Genomic DNA, 18,227 nt, shown 5'->3' on the forward strand with positions numbered 1-18,227 from the left:
CTTTAGAGTATGTTGACGTTGTACACACATTTTTTTTTATTTTATTTTAAAAGAACAAGAAAAATCCTGTTTTCCGAGATGAACATATTAAACAATTAATTATTAACTTTGTCTGCTTATGCATGCAGATCATCTGGTGCAGTACAGTGATGGTCTTTCTCATGTTTTCTTTGCAGTTGGGATGAAAGCAGCTCCATCAGCAGTGGTTTGAGTGACGGTTCAGACAACCTCAGCTCAGAGGAGTTCAACGCAGGCTCCTCCCTCAACTCTCTGCCAACCACTCCCATTGGCTCCCGGCGAAACTCTGCCATTGTGGTAATTCACTTCTAATTGGACAGACATATTGATCTCATGGTTTATGTTTCTTCTTCAAAATTTGTTAAATCAGTTTTGGCTACTTTCTGACATTGCACTTAGATCAGTCTAACTGACAAACCGAGGCTGAGCACACAGTACTTTATTGCTAATGGGATGAATGTGTTACAAACCACTAACCGCTTTAAAGTGAGGGAGTGCACACTGACTCAGTCAGTACTCATCTGAAATCTATCACCACAGTACACACACGACAGAGTTCATCCCACCCAAAGACAGTGATGTGACTCTACCCTGTCCAAGAAGTCTTCAGGGAGGCTCTGGTTTCATCCTCAAAGATGGACTCCCAAGTAGAGTTACTCAGTCCTTTATGTGTGAATGTGTGAGTGTGTTTGTGTTGGCTATGACTTGTTAAAACCAGACCGCTTTCTGGTTTAGTTTCAGCCATTCTGACTACCTAAAATCACCACATTATTGCTGTATATCAATGCCAGTGTCTGTATAAAATGTAGTTGTCCATATAGACTTAACTCTGAACCTTTAATTACTTAAAAAAAAAAAAAAAAAAAAAAAAAAAAAAAAACAAGGCTGTGAGGGAATGAAGTACAGTTTGTTCAGTATGTTGTACTGTTTTGTACCTGGGTGTCAATCATTCAGCCAGTAAAACATTGAAAATATACCTTTCCACAAATTTACAGACGACAAAAAACAAACAAACAAACAAACAAAAAATAACTCTTGACAAAATCACAAAATATTGAATGGACTGTACCTCTACTTTCACATTCTTGTTTTCGTTCCAGTCAAATTAAATAAGGTGCTTTTTGGAGTAAGATCTTGCCATAAGAAATTGCTTTCTGGGTGCATCTTACGAAATCTGAAAATATGACCGGGTATTACAAAAATATTAAATTATACTTTGCATAACAGTAATTAAGCCTATTTTAGTACAAATAAGATTTTTTTTCTCTGATATTTTTTAAGTATATATATATATATATATATATATATATATATATAGTTTTTTTTGTTGCATCATACCAATGATTATTTTCACCCTTTTACAAATGCAGAGAATTCAGAGAATTTGAGCATTCCCAGTGCATTGTAGGTGAATATCAGCCCGCTGCTTACCAAGAATGTTCTTAGTCAGATTAGCACCAAATATTGCAAGCATTGTAAAACTCCCTCCCCTTTTGAACTGAGTGTATTGTACTCATGAGGAGGCTCAGGCAACAGTACTCTGCTTCTTTCTTAATCTGACCCCCACTCGGCGGGAAGGAAATGACGTATCAGCATCACAGTTATACAAACAAAATGTTCAGACAGGTTTATTTGGTCAAATATGTGAGCTTGCCTGTATCCCATAATTCCTAAGGAGGGAGCCGACATTCCTCAAATGACATCAACCTTTCACAAAGGGTTATTTTCATTTAATAAAGCAGGTATGCCCCTCCACAGAGCGTGGCTGGGTTCTCCTTAAGAGGGTCATGGTTCATTGAACCCATGTGCATGCATGGTCAAACTCTCTCTTCTTACACTTAAAGACCCTTTCTCTTACTTTATTAACATACTTGTTTGTTTGATTATCATTTACAGGATGATTTTCTGTTTCTATAGATGCCTTCATTCAATTAACATCAAGTCTCTTCAAGGAGATGAATTTATGTTTTATTACTAATGTAAATAACACAATAACTTTTAGTCCTGTTATTCTGGCATAAACCTCATAGGTATTTGTCATTAAAGGAATATTAAAAAGTAATACAACTTCAGCTCTATCGACAGCATATGTTGCAAGTAATTTGCAATGTAATTATCCATAAAGCACTTTTTGAATGTAACAAACTCCAACTTAACAAATGTAGAACATAGGGACTAAACAAATGCAGAGCCTTGGGACTAAACAAATGTAGACCATAAGGACTAAAGAAATGTAGAGCCTAGGGACTAAACAAATGTAGAGCATAGGGACTAAACAGTTGTAGAGCATAGGGACTGAACAAATGTAGATCTCTGGGACTAAACAACTGTAGAGCATAGGGACTAAACAAATGCAGAGCATAGGGACTAAACAAATGTAGATCATAGGGACTAAACAAATTTCATAGGGACTAAACTAATTTCATAGGGACTAAACTAATTTCATAGGGACTAAACACATGTAGAGCCTAGGGACTAAACAAATGTAGAGCATAGGGACTAAACAAATGTAGAGCCTTGGGACTAAACAAATGTAGAGCATAGGGGCTAAACAAATGTAGAGCATAGGGGCTAAACAAATGTAGAGCATAGGGACTAAACAATTGTAGAGCACAGGGACTGAACAAATGTAGATCATAGGGACTAAACAAATGTAGAGCCTAGGGACTAAACAAATGAAAAGCATAGGGAAAAAACAAATGTAGAGCATAGGGACTGAACAAATGTAGAACATAGGGACTCAACAAATGATAAACATTTGGACTAAACAAATATTGAGCCTAAACAAATGTAGAATGTAAAATGTAAACAAATGTAGAGCAGAGGGACTAAACAAATACAGAGCATAGGGACTAAACAATTGTAGAGCACAGGGACTAAACAAATGTAGATCATTGGGACTAAACAAATGTAGATCATTGGGACTAAACAAATGTAGAGCATAGGGACTAAACAAATGTAGATCATAGGGACTAAAAAAATGCAGATCATAGGGACTAAACACATGTAGAGCCTAGGGACTAAACAAATGTAGAGCCGAGGGACTAAACAAATGTAGAGCCTAGGGACTAAACAAATGTAGAGCCTAGGGACTAAACAATTGTAGAGCATAGGGACTAAACAAATGTAGAGCCTAGGGACTAAACAAATGTAGATCATAGGGACTAAACAAATGTAGATCATAGGGACTAAAAAAATGCAGATCATAGGGACTAAACACATGTAGGGCCTAGGGACTAAACAAATGTAGAGCACTGGGACTAAACAAATGTAGAGCCTAGGGACTAAACAAATGTAGAGCACTGGGACTAAACAAATGTAGAGCCTAGGGACTAAACAAATGCAAATCATAGGGACTAAACACATGTAAGCCTAGGGGCTAAACAAATGTAGAGCATTGGGACTAAACAAATGTAGAGCCTAGGGACTAAACAAATGTAGAGCATAGGGACTAAAACATTAAGTGTAGAGCTCTAACAAATGTAGAGCATAGGGACTAAAACATTAAGTGTAGAGCTCTAACAAATGTAGAGCATAAGCACTAAACAAATGCTGGTAATTTGTATTAAACATAGTGCCGAAACAAATGTAGAGCATAGGGACTAAACAAATGTGGGATGTAAGGACTAAACAAATGTAAAGTGTAGCACACAAACAAATGTAGAGCATAGGGACTAAAAAATGTAGTGCAAAGGGACTAAACAAACATAGAGCATAGAGCCTAAACATATGTAGAGAATACGGACTAAACAATTGTAGAGTGTAGAGCCTAAACAAATGTAACGTGTAGGGACTAAACAAACATAAAGTGTAGAGCCTAAACAAACATTGAGTATCGGTACTAAAGAAACATAGAACCTAAACAAATGTAGTGTGTAAACCCTGAACAAACATGGAACGTAACACCTACATGAACATAGAGCATAAAGCCTAAACAAACATAGAGTGTTGGGACTATACAAACATAAATCATAGAGCCTGAACAAACAGTCTAGGTTTCCCTAAACAAAGTCACACTGCTCTGGGATGGAGCACAGGCAGCAGTGTAAATCATGTGTTCTGTGGTGTGGTGATTTATCTCGCTCTCAGCGTCTGTTAGTTTTTATTCATTTCATTTGCTTGTGATGGAATGTGACCACTGTGCATCTCACAAAGCAGAAATGGACACAGAAGCAAAACTTCCATGTATGGTGTTTATTTATTTATGTATTTATTTTTAAATGAAAAACTGTTGTCTTTTTTTGCATTTACTGTAACAGACAGTGTTTCTCATTTCGTGCTGGTTTTAGAGGGCTACATACTTTTTAACTGTATGCTATTGTGTGTGTGTCATAGTATTGCAATAAGTCTGCATAGGTTCAAATTAAAAATACAATTAAACAATTAAGAAATAAGAAAAATCTGTAATTTATTCATCCTCATGTTGTATGACTTTTGTGAAACACAACAAGAGATGTTTTAAAGAATCTTCAGGCTTCTTTTGTTCATATGAAAGCAGACTGTGATCAGTGGTTATCAAGTTCCAACAAAAACAAAAAAGCACCATAAATGCACCAAAAAAAAAAAATCAGTCCCTATGTCTTATATACTATATTCCAGGTCTTGTGAAGCCATACTGTAGCTTTGTGGGAAAAACAGACTGAAAAGTTATTTGCTGAAAATTGTTCCTACATGTGTGAACTAATGCCATAATTTGCACATCCTGAAGCAGCAGGTTCGAAAATGTGCCAACACGCATGAGATTTGATAACCGTGGTTGGGAAAGTTTTCAGTGAATAATGACTTAAATCGCAGTCACACAAAGCTGTAATTTGGCTTCAGAAGACTTTGAATGCAAGAAATGCTTTAAGAAATAGGGGTTTGAAAATGTTTACATCGTACCTTTAGCGCAAATCTTAAGCACTATCTCAGGTTCTTGTTTGTTTTTTATTTATTTTTTTATAGTCAATGTCTTTTCATTTTAACATTAACACTCTTCCCTCAGCTGCGCACTGATGCCGAGAAGCGCTCACTTGTTGAAAGCGGCCTTTCCTGGTACAGCGAGGAGGGGAAGACTCAGTGCCGGAAAGAGGGAGGATATGACACGGGCAGCCTTAAGGCGGAGTCATCCAACAAGTGGAAAAAGAGCAGAGTGCAGGATGACACAGCCATCAAAGGTGAACTGAGGAAACCCCAGACACTCGGCCACCCTCCCAGCAGACTGAAGAAGAGCCGCAACCCTCCTGTAGGCGTGACATCCCCGATCACTCACACCACACAGAGCATGCTCAAAGTACCAGGAGGTCAGTGATGTCACAACACCAACATACATAAATGAACTATGGCTTGTACGGAATAGAATACTACCAAACTAATCATAAAATGTCTGTAGTATACAGGTTTTACTGTATACTTTGATTAGTTTGCAAATTTCCTGTATGCAAAGAATAATCGGGTGACCTGCTACATTTGCTAACATATGAAGCCTGCAACAGAGCATACAGTGCTAGCTACTCAGTAGTGGATGACTGACATGGGACAGATAACTAGAGAGTGGGGTGCACAATATAATGAAATGCAGAAATGTGAAATAGGCTAATACAATTTATTTATAGCACACATAGCCTAAATGCTGAAATTCTACGAACAATTTACGAAATTCACAAAGTTTTGAAATAACTTGTATTGTTCATTTATAAGGCTGTCGAAAGATTTTGGAACTGACACAAAGGATAGCTAATGCTTCTTTTAATCGGCAAAGCCAACATTGTTATGTAACACATACCTTCTTTTTTTATATAGTGGGCAGTGTATACTGTACTGTATGCAGAAAGCAGTGCACTAGTATTACATTCTGAGCTTAGCCTAATATTTCAGTCCTGATAGTATGAAAATACACGCTAAAACATGCATTAAATGTATCAGATGCCATGTTATCAACTGTTTTAAGGGTTCCAGTAGAAGTTTCAGTAGAATTATAACTCAAAATCTTGCCAACCCAACATAAATTATCTAATGAACAAGATGCCTGAAATATACTTTTTTTTATGTTATCGTCTGAGAGTATTAGATGGCCTTTGAATCAACAAGCCATGGACTGATTACAGAGTAAAACTGATGCCAATGTCAATGGCCTCAACCTCATCTAAAAACAAAGACACTTTTCTTATCGGCTTCATCTTTGAATGCAGTCCTCTGTGGCAAACTCAGCTGATGGCAGTTAGTGCTGGGTCATTAGATCCAATACAGAGCCTCAACAAAGCCTGATTCTGCTGCTGGCATGGGGTGAATCACTGGTAGAGAAAGACGCCCTGTTCAGCTCAGTGCTGGAGTGGAGGGTTGGCACCAGCCCTGACCAGCTGTTGTCCCCCACCTGGGAAGAGGGGAGGGTAGGGGCATGATAACAGCCCTGAAACCTTAAATCACTCACCACCACCCACTATTCCTCTTCCTGTCTTTGCTTCGCCCCATTCGCTTGTTTTATACCCAGTTCATTCGCTTTCGCCATTTACAACTGCTGAGTTAATGCTTTGAATCAAAAGAGTCCCAATAAGAGTGAAAAAAACAAACAAAACAAAAAAACATGCTGAATATTTGCTTGTTTTTTTTTTGCACGTTTAATGCCACATTGTGGCCCCCCCACAATTTCATTTATCATTTCCAAACAAAGCGAGAGCCACAGTGGGGAACAAAATGAGCATTTTTGCAGCTGGACCTTAAAGAGACCATTTGGATGCTGTACACTGTACATGTTGAAAATAATCCCATCTATTGAAAAAAAAAAAAGGAAACAATAATCACATCATGATGTTACTTTAATGAAAGGCAGGCATGTTTATTCTTTCATTTAGACAGTATGTGTTGACATGTAGCCAGCACGTCAACACTTATGCATATGTCTGCCATTCGTGCGGTGTCAAATGTGGTCGAGCTTTCGAACACACAGAAGAGGATGAATGACAGATAGATCAGATTTAAGCAATTGCACCCTGTGAACTGCAATTTGATCGGCTTTTATTCAGAAAACACACTTTGGACATTTTCCATCCAAGTTATGATGTTTGCATGTTCAGCAAAGCTGTCAAGGCTTAAAAGGAGCAGTTCACTCAAAAAAGAAATTTCAGTAATTATTTACTCTCCCTTAGATTGTTCCAAACTTGTAGCTGTTGTTTCTTCTGTGGAATGCAGTGAGAATTTGTGAAGATACTTTATGCAGCTATTTTTCATAAAACTAAAATTCATTTTGACCACGTCTGTAAAGCTCCGAAATGGAACACCAGAAAAATCACCAGAAAAGTAGTCAGTATGACCATAGTCTAAGTGTTTTGATAGCATACGATAGCTTTGTTAGGGACATACTGAAATGTAGGATGTTATTTCCTGACAGTATTCCCCTGTAGCTCTTAAATTTCATTCTAAATTCCACATAATGAAACTGACACATCATATTTGGTTGCTGCATATGCAAGTCAATGACATCATTGAATCTGAACTTGATTTTAGTGAATATAGACTTGCATTTCAGTCACACAAAACTATCCTGTGGCTTAGTGGGACTTGAAATGCAGCACACAAGTAGTAAAGTGTTTTTGTCCATTTTTGAGTCTGATGCAAATATATATATGTATAATTTAGGGCTATTATATATAATTATATGTTTATGTAGGTATGTATTTAATATAATATAATATAATATAATATAATAAGGATTCAATATACAATACATAATTTATACGTATATATATACACTATATTGCCAAAAGTATTCGCTCACCCATCCAAATAATTGAATTCAGGTGTTCCAATCACTTCCATGGCCACAGGTGTATAAAATGAAGCACCTAGGCATGCAGACTGCTTCTACAAACATTTGTGAAAGAATGGGCCGCTCTCAGGAGCTCAGTGAATTCCAGCGTGGTACTGTGATAGGATGTCACCTGTGCAACAAGTCCAGTCGTGAAATTTCCTCGCTACTAAATATTCCACAGTCAACTGTCAGTGGTATTATAACAAAGTGGAAGCGATTGGGAATGACAGCAACTCAGCCACGAAGTGGTAGGCCACGTAAAATGACAGAGCGGGGTCAGCGGATGCTGAGGCGCATAGTGCGCAGAGGTCGCCAACTTTCTGCAGAGTCAATCGCTATAGACCTCCAAAGTTCATGTGGCCTTCAGATTAGCTCAAGAACAGTGCGTAGAGAGCTTCATGGAATGGGTTTCCATGGCCGAGCAGCTGCATCCAAGCCATACATCACCAAGTGCAATGCAAAGCGTCGGATGCAGTGGTGTAAAGCACTCCGCCACTGGACTCTAGAGCAGTGGAGACGCGTTCTCTGGAGTGACGAATCACGCTTCTCCATCTGGCAATCTGATGGACGAGTCTGGGTTTGGCAGTTGCCAGGAGAACGGTATTTGTCTGACTTCATTGTGCCAACTGTGAAGTTTGGTGGAGGGGGGATTATGGTGTGGGGTTGTTTTTCAGGAGCTGGGCTTGGCCCCTTAGTTCCAGTGAAAGGAACTCTGAATGCTTCAGCATACCAAGAGATTTTGGACAATTCCATGCTCCCAACTTTGTGGAAACAGTTTGGGGATGGCCCCTTCCTGTTCCAACATGACTGCGCACCAGTGCACAAAGCAAGGTCCATAAAGACATGGATGAGCGAGTTTGGTGTGGAAGAACTTGACTGGCCTGCACAGAGTCCTGACCTCAACTCGATAGAGCACCTTTGGGATGAATTAGAGCGAAGACTGCGAGCCAGGCCTTCTCGTCCAACATCAGTGTCTGACCTCACAAATGCGCTTCTGGAAGAATGGTCAAAAATTCCCATAAACACACTCCTAAACCTTGTGGAAAGCCTTCCCAGAAGAGTTGAAGCTGTTATAGCTGCAAAGGGTGGGCCGACGTCATATTAAATCCTATGGATTAAGAATGGGATGTCACTTAAGTTCATATGCGTCTAAAGACAGATGAGCGAATACTTTTGGCAATATAGTGTATATATATATATATATATATATATATATATATATATATATATATATATATGTGTGTGTGTGTGTGTGTGTGTGTGTGTGTGTGTGTGTATATATATATATATATATATATATATATATATATATATAATACTGTGCAAAAGTCTTAGGCACATAAGGTGTTTCACAAAAGCATTTGTCTTAAGATGGTTATTTATATCTTCAGCTTTAGTGTGTCAATAGGAAGTATAAATGTTAAGACTCCCAAACATTACTTTTGCAAATAGAAAAGATTAGAATAGAAGAACAGTGAGCCCTGCAACAGATGTCAAGTCCCCAACTGAACTTCATGTCTGTCTGAGATTACATAAAGAGACAGAAGCAGTTGAGACAGCCTAAATAGATAGAAGAACTGTGGTGAATTCTCCAAGAAGCTTGGAACATCCTATCTGCCAACAACCAAGAAAAACTGTGTCCAGGTGTATTTAGGAGAATTGGTGCTGTTTTAAAGGCAAAGGTGGTCACACCGAATATTGATTTAGCTTTTTTATGTTTACTGGACTTTGTATAACATTAAGTGATAAATGAAAACTATTTATGTCATTATTTTTGAAGACATCCTCACTATCCAACATTTTTCACAAGTGCTTAAATCTTTTGCACAGTACTGTATATATATATATATTTATATACACACACAGTATATATACATATATAAATATATAAATTTTATTAATTAATCGACATGTATATTTATAATTCAGATATTCATGTTAATTTATTGTGTAAATATTATAGCAGATGAGTGCATTATTGTGGCAGATGGGTAAAGCATTGATTAGACAACAGAAAAAGTGGCTTTAGAAGACTTTCTTTCTCACTGGTTTTTACCGTCAAAAACGCTGTTTTTAGGATGCCGTGTTAAGTTAAAAGTAATTTGAAAATTGCATCTAAAGGTCATGCGTTCTGTTGTGCTTTGTCCACATGTTTAAAACACATCTAGTGTGATCGTTTTTTATTCCGTGGCTGCGCTGCTTTTGAGGTTTGTTTAGGCACGCTGACTGCCTCCTGCTGACATGGCTTGTAAAAACACAAAGTAACGTACTTCAAGCATGAATTGCTCCGATGGTAGGAAAATATGTACTTTTATTACGGAATATTACGGAAGTCAGGAGGCATAATTAATTACATACATTTTTTGAATGCATTATTTTTTATGCAATTAATCATTCTAAATTAACGTGTTAAATCGACATCCCTACACTAAATATCTCCTTTCATGTTCCAAAAAATAATAATAATAACCTTAAAAAATAAGCATACAGGTTTGAAACAATATAAGTGCGAGGAAACAATGTTTTTATTGACGTATGAACAGCTCCTTAAATTTAAAGGAGGTTGTCTTGCATGTACCTCACAATTTTTCTAGGGCCATACTTTATTGTAGAACCTAGCTGCCATGTAGATTGTCTAAGAATTATGAACTCTGACAAACCGTAAAGCATTTTGTTCTCGATGTCCACAGCAAAAAAGGTGATTGTACAGGACTCAAGTCATTGTCAGTCAAACTGAATGCCAACGGGTTTGTTCCAGAGACAGCGGAGTGCAGAAGTAGTCATTAGTCTTTCAGTTGACTCTATGACTGGCAAGTGAAACGTGTGTCAGCGTTATCTGCCCCTCCCTGTGGACGAGATGGTACTGGAAAAAGAAAGATGTAGCATGATTATATCCACATACTTTTACAGCGAGAATTAGTTCCAGATTTTATTCAGTCTTTACGATTTATTGTCCCCTAGAATTGGATAATATCCATATTTAAAAATACAGTTATATAATTGGGAAACTCTATCCCTGTCAGAGGAGATGTCTATGAAATACAGCCTCTTATAAACTGTGAAAGAAATGGACAGATCAATCTTATTTTATGGGATCCCATTCCTCAGATAGAGGGACAATAATTCTCTTCACATGATCAATTTCTTAGATGCAACCAACGCTGATCTTATGGATTCTCTTGGCCTGAATGGTTGTAATTTTTAACCCCAAATAGATTGTAACATATTCCAAAAAAAAAAAGAAAAAAAAAAGTGAGTGGTGTTTGCCTATGCAAAATTTTTCGTCATGATGCAAAGATGTTGTGGATAGTTGGTAGGGCAATGCTATGTAGTTACTAAGGTGTTCTGAATGATAATAAATGCATTGCTATGTGGTTGCTAGGGTGTTCTCTGCACTTACTTAAGTAGTTCCTAGGGTAATTTAGGTAGTTCCTAGGGTATTTGGGGTTGTTGCTATTTGTTTTTTGTTTTTGTTTTTTGGCCTAAATCCAAAGAACCTGTTTTTTGTTTTATTCACTGGTTTTAACGTCCACCAGGTGAAAATCAAATGGTGCATTGCGAGCTATGCACCGAAGTTTAATGCGTAGGGTTAGGGGTTTTGAAAAAGTGCCAGTACGGGCAGTAGTAATAATGATGCTTGCCTTAGCAAACACCATTAATGACGATCAAATCCTGGTCATTAGGGAAATGGATCTTCATTATTGTCACAATCACACTGACACATTATTATTCCAAGCTGTAGTTTTGTAATGTTTAGCAAGACAATGTTTAACGTGAAGAATATACACCGGTGGCTAAAAGTTTAGAATAATGTACAGATTTTGCTGTTTCGGAATAAAATTGGTACTTTAATTAAAGTATAGTCAGGACATTACTGATATAAAAAAACAGCACCATCAGTATTTGAAAAAAGTCATTTTTGAACAAATCTAGACAGGCCCCATTTCCAGCAGCCATCACTCCAATACCTTATCCTTGAGTAATCATGCTAAATTGCTAATTTGGTTCTAGAAAATCACTTGCCATTATATCAAACACAGCTGAAAGCTATTCGGTTCGTTAAATTAAGCTAAACATTGTCTTTGTGTTTGTTTTTGAGTTGCCACAGTATGCAATAGACTAGCATGTCTTAAGGTCAATATTATGCCAAAAATGGCAAAAAAAGAAACAGCTTTCCCTAGAAACTCATCAGTCAATCATTGTTTTGAGGAATGAAGGCTATACAGTGCTTGAAATTGCCAAAAAACTGAAGACTTCATACAAAGGTGTACACTACAGTCTTCAAAGTAAAGGACAACTAGCTCTTAACAAGGACAGAAAGAGATGTGGAAGGCCAGATGTACAAATAACAAGAGGATAAGTACATCAGAGTCTCTAGTTTGAGAAATAGACACCTCACATGTCCTCAGCTGACAGCTTCATTGAATTCTACCCGCTCAACAGTAGCTTCATGTACAACAGTAAAGAGAAGACTCAGGGGTGCAGGTCTTATGGGAAGAATTGCAAAGAAAAAGCCACTTTTGAAACAGAAAAACAAAAAGAAAAGTTTAGAGTGGGCAAAGAAACACAGACATTGGACAACAGATAATTGGAAAAGAGTGTTATGGATTTTAACTCCATTGAGCTTTTGTGGGATCAGCTAGACCGTAAGGTGCGTGAGAAGTGCCCGACAGATCAGCCACATCTATGGCAAGTGCTTCAGGAAGTGTGGGGTGAAATGTCACCTGAGTATCTGAACAAACTGACAGCTAGAATGCCAAGGATCTGCAAAGCTGTCACTGCTGCACGTGGAGGATTTTTGGATGAGAACTCTTTGAAGTATTTTAAGTAGTATTTGAAGTATTTGAAGTTCTGAACATTTAAAAAAAAATTGTAATAGTAATGTTTCATGTTATTAATGTCCTGACTATACATTGTGATCAGTTGAATACCACTTTGGTGAATAAAAGTACCAATTTCTTTCCATAAGAGCAAAATCTGTACATTATTCCAAACTTTTGGCCGCCAGCGTATTTTGTCATACAAGTCTGACAGTTTTAGTAATGTAGTATCAGCTAGGCATATTACATCTTTCTCTGCTCCTCTCTGCACAGCTGTATGTCTGTCAGGCTGATAGCTTAATGGTTTGACTGTTTCGGTTAACCACTTTGTCTCCCTGTCCATTTGTTTCCAGTGACTCTCCCTTTTTGTTTCTGATTCACTTTTATTAATTCCCTCCAGCCTAAACAAACATGTAAAACTATGCCTTGCCTTCCCATTGGTGTCCATTGATATGATTTTGCTAGAATTTAATCCAGTATGTTAATGGGCCACAATATTCCAGCTCAACATATTTCTTTTCACATCTAATTTTCTCCTCAAGTTGTCAGCTGTTTTCACTTGTATTGGCCGTCTTCCTGGGTGGCATTGGTGTGAATTGAAACAACCCATGACAGATGTAATACTTGCTGAATTTCACTGCTATGGCATTATTATTTGTTTTGTGGACTGCTGATTGAGCCATTTAAATGTTTAAGTTACTCCCGCAAGGGTTTTCATGTAAGCTGAATGGCGTTGTTGTAGCTAAGCCAATTTTTGCGAACAATTTGTTTATTGTGTTCTCACATTCGTTCAGTGATCAAGTCACAAATACGCAAGTGTTTTTGCTTCGTTCTTCCTGCGTATTTATAAATATCTCTGCGAGGATTCAGATGACCATCAGGGTGGGCTTTGTGAGTTCACCCATTTCATGTTGTTAGTGCTCTAATGGTTGTGCCATACCCACTCCATTTGTTTTTTAATAGCTCCACCAGTGTTTTCATCAAGAGTCCTCTGTCATAGTTTACCTCCAAAATATTCAAGTGGTCTGTCACGTTACAGTGTGATACAGTGAATTAAAGTCACCAGCATAAGCAATAAACTTGCATACCTCATGATGGATTGTGCCTCTATCCACTGCATTATCCTAATGAAGAGGGCTGGTGTTTGTCAATGTGTGTTTTTTTAGGTTACAAACTGGTAATTACAAGGGTATTATGCTATAAATGTGGTTTATGAGGACATTTCTAGTGTCCCCATAATTCAAATAGCTTAAAAAACATACTAAACGATGTTTTATTGAAAATGTAAAAATACAGATAGTTTTTTGTGAGGGTTAGGTTTAGGGGTTGTGCTAGGTTTAGGGAATATAATCTATAGTTCGTCCAGTATAAAATCATTATGTCTATGGAGAGTCCTCATAAGGATAGCTGCACCAACATATATGTGTGTGTGTGTGTGTGTGTGTGTGTGTGTGTGTGTGTGTGTGTGTGTTGTGTGTGTGAGAAAATATGATCTGCTAATAAGCTGCAGTGGTAAGTGAAGTATAAAAGCTAATTTTAACACAGGGTGTGTTAAGAGGTTGCTATAATCTGTCTTAAAGCAGCCCTGTAAATCATGATGGTGCCGCAGATGGCTGCCTCGGTGTGGAGCTCCTCAGTTCTTTTGTTGTTTTTGTTTGTTTGTCCTGTGTTTAGTAATCTTTTTCCAGTCAGTTTTAAAAGAGATGAACTGCTCAGACTGCACGAATATTCAGACGTTTTGCTAAACATTTTAGTTGGTGGCGCAGCTCTGCTGTTCAAGAGACGCAGGCGAGGGAGATGAGCCGGTGCACTGGTCAAACTCCGTCGAACAGCGCTGCCGAGTATTCACTTAGCGAATCTCCGCTCTCTTCCTAACAAAATGGATGAACTACATCTCCTTACCTGCACAAACAAGGACTTTTCAACCTCTGCTGCCTTGTGCTTCACAGAAACCTGGCTGAGTGAAGCCATTCCGGACAGCGCGTTACATCTGCCGGGCTTCCAGCTGTTCAGAGCAGATCGCATCGCGGAGTTAAAAGGGAAAACGAGAGGCGGTGGAACATGCTTTTATATCAATGAAAGTTGGTGTACAGATGTAACAACGTTAAAGAGGATGTGCTGTCCTAATTTGGAAGCGCACTTTATTAACTGTAAGTCTTTCTACTTGCCGCGGGAGTTTTCCTCATTTATTCTGGTGAGTGTGTATATCGCACCAAACGCGTGATTGAATGCGGTGCTGCAACAGCTGGCTGATCAAATCACAGACATGGAACAACAATACCCGGACTCAGTTATTATTATTATTCTTGGGGATTTTAACAAAGCAAATCTCACATGTGAACTGCCCAAATACAAACAGCACATCACATGCCCCACCAGAGACAAGAACATACTGGATCACTGCTACACAACAATAAAGGATGTATATCACTCTGTCCCTAGAGCAGCTTTGGGACTCTCTGATCACTGTCTGGTTCATCTTCTTCCAACCTACAGGCAGAAATTAAAATAAACTAAGCCAGTAGTAAGGACTGTAAAGAGATGGACCAAAGAAGCAGAGCGGGAACTACAAGCCTGCTTTGATTGCACAGATTGGAGTGTTTTTGAGGCTGCAGCCACAGACCTGGACGAGCTCACAGATACTGTTACATCATATATCAGTTTCTATGAGGATATGTGCATTCCTACTAGGACTTATTTAAAGTTCAACAATGTCAAACCGTGGTTTACAGCAGAGCTCAGGCAGCTTCCTCAGGCCAAAGAGGATGCTTACAGGGGTGGGGATAAAGTCTTGTACAATCAGGTCAGGAACACACTGAACAGGGAAGTCAGAGTGGCTAAAAGAAGATACTCTGAGAAGCTGAGAAGCTGAAAAACAAGTTTTCAGCTAACGACCCTGCATCAGTGTGGAGTGGTATGAAACAACTCACAAATTACAGGACTACTAGCCCCAACCCTCTAGGGAACCAACAACTGGCTGACGACCTGAATGTGTTCTACTGCAGATTTGAAAGGCCCAATCTCACACCCCACACCCACTCTGACCTTCACTTCACACAAACACCAACACCTCCTGCAACCCCCCTCCTCCCCCCTCCTGCTACTCAACCTGTACTTAAGATCTGTGAAGATGATGTGAGCCGCGTTTTTCGGAAACAAAAGACAAGGAAAGCACAGAGCCCAGATGGTGTTTCACTCCCGTGTCTTAGATCCTGTGCTAACCAGCTGGCCCCCATCTTCACACAGATCTTCAATAGATCACTGGAGCAGTGTGAAGTCCCATGCTGCTTCAAACGCTCAGTCATGATTCCTGTCCCAAAGAAACCCAAAATCACAAGACTTACTGACTACAGACCTGTCGCCCTGACGTCTGTGGTCATGAAATCATTTGAGAGACTGGTGTTGGCCCACCTGAATGACATCACTGGACCCTTTCTAGATCCCCTTCAATTTGCTTATCGAGCAAACAGGTCTGTGGAGGATGCAGTCAACATGGGATTGCATCATATCCTGCAACATCTGGACAGACCAGGGACATACAGTATGCAAGGATCCTTTTTGTATACTTCAGTTCGGCTTTCAACACCATCATCCCAGCTATTCTCTGGACTAAATTAAACCAACTCTCTGTTCCCATGTCTATCTGTCAGTGGATCACCAGCTTTCTAACGGACATGCAGCAGCTTGTGAGACAGGGGAAATTCACTTCCAGCACCTGTACAATCAGCACTGGTTCCCCCCAGGGATGTGTGCTCTCCCCACTTCTCTTCTCCCTCTACACCAATGACTGCATCACCAAGGACCCCTCTGTCAACCTCTTGAAGTTTGCAGATGACACCACTGTCATCGGCCTCATCCAAGATGACAATGAGTCTGCATACAGAAGGGAGGTTAAACAGCTGGCTGTCTGGTGCAGTCAAAACAACCTTGAGCCGAACACGCTCAAAACGGTGGAGATGATTGTGGACTTTAGGAGGAACACCCCAACACTGACCCCCCTCACCATTCTAAACAGCACTGTGGCAGCATTGGAGTCATTCAGGTACCTGGGCACTACCATCTCACAGGACTTGAAGTGGGAGACCCACATTGACTCCACTGTGAAAAAGGCCCAGCAGAGGTTGTACTTCCTTCTCCAGTTGAGGAAGTTCAACCTGCCACAGGTGCTGCTGATACAGTTCTACTCAGCAGTCATTGAGTCTGTCCTCTGCACTTCAATAACTGTCTGGTTTGGTTCAGCTACGAAATCAGATATCAGAAGACTACAAAGGACAGTTTGGACTGCTGAGAGGATTATTGGTTGCCCCCTGTCCTCCCTTCAAGAACTATACACTTCCAGAGTGAGGAAAAAGGCTGGAAAAATATCTCTGGACCCCACTCTCCCTGCCCACTACCTTTTTGAACTGTTGCCTTCTGGCCGACGCTTCAGAGCTCTGAGCACCAGAACCGTCAGGCAAAGGAACAGTTTTTTCCCTCAGGCTATCCATCTTATGAAAGTTAAAATTGCCCTATTGAGCAATAATTATGTGCAATACACAGTTTAGTCTTTTTATATTTATCCAACACATCCAACATCTTCTGCCATTACATTCCCTTGCGCTGTATATAACAGATTTGTATTTAGATTTGCACTATGTATTTGTATGTGTGTATTTACTGTATGTACGTGTGTGTCTGTGTGTGTATGTATGTATGTATGTATGTGTATGTATGTGTGTGTGTATATATATGTATATATACGGTCCCAAGGTATGGCTCGGGTCAATCCTTCACTGAAAGTCTGTGGGATTTTTTGACTGTTTTATCATCTGGTAGGCAAAAATTATAAGTCTGATTGCCTAGAAAAGCAATAGAGCACAACAATCTGGTTCCGGAAGTAAAAATCCCATTACATTTTTCCATAGATGAATTGATTTTAATGATAACTTATAAACCTTGAGCAGACCTACCTTGAGCTCTGGGGTTGTGCATTGATGGTACAGTATATGCTTCAAATCAAATCAAATCAAATCACTTTTATTTGATGGATGGCTCCTGTTGAAGCCACCCGTCTGCATTATTTAAACTTCATTGTTTAAAAATCTTGTTTTATAGCAGAATTCATGGTAAACAACTACATTACCCATGGTCCAGCAGAAAAAGCTTCACCAATCAGAAAACCGCACCCAACGAAGCTTGCAAAACTAGCCCAGGAGCGACCGTCCACTCTCATGATGCAATGGGAATGACATTATCGAGTCGGTGTCCCTTCACCCTTAAACTACTTATCTATTTGTACATATTGGAATATTTTGCAATAAATGTGAAATATATTGTTTCTATACTTATAATCAACAACCTAAAATCAATAGTTTTATATATTCTCATAGTTTTTTATTCAGTGTCATCACTCGCAATGCTTCATGGGATTGTAGTCCGTGCCCTAATGAAGACGGAAAGTACACAGGCTTGTACCTTTGTCTTTTTGTCTGATTTTCAACTACTTTTTTTTGCCACAAAACAAAGTTTGTGATGTTGTGATTTAACTCGGAGCTAGTTGGTTTGATTCATGGGCTACAACTCTTTTGTTAATTATTTTATGAAAAGTCTATGGAAGAAATGAA

At 39.0% G+C, this 18,227-nt stretch overlaps 1 protein-coding gene across 1 annotated transcript in view; it reads left to right on the plus strand.

Annotated features, from left to right (window-relative positions):
- The window catches only part of LOC127419277 (neuron navigator 1-like), a 168,513-nt gene that overhangs the window by 118,583 nt on the left and 31,703 nt on the right, over nucleotides 1-18,227 (plus strand). Inside the window, exons 6-7 of the mRNA XM_051660556.1 lie at nucleotides 177-315; nucleotides 5,003-5,300. Of these exons, the coding sequence (XP_051516516.1) occupies nucleotides 177-315; nucleotides 5,003-5,300 (437 nt within the window). The remainder of the gene's footprint in view (nucleotides 1-176; nucleotides 316-5,002; nucleotides 5,301-18,227) is intronic.

This window comes from Myxocyprinus asiaticus, chromosome 28, assembly GCF_019703515.2.
Source record: "Myxocyprinus asiaticus isolate MX2 ecotype Aquarium Trade chromosome 28, UBuf_Myxa_2, whole genome shotgun sequence".
Lineage (NCBI taxonomy): Eukaryota > Metazoa > Chordata > Actinopteri > Cypriniformes > Catostomidae > Myxocyprinus > Myxocyprinus asiaticus.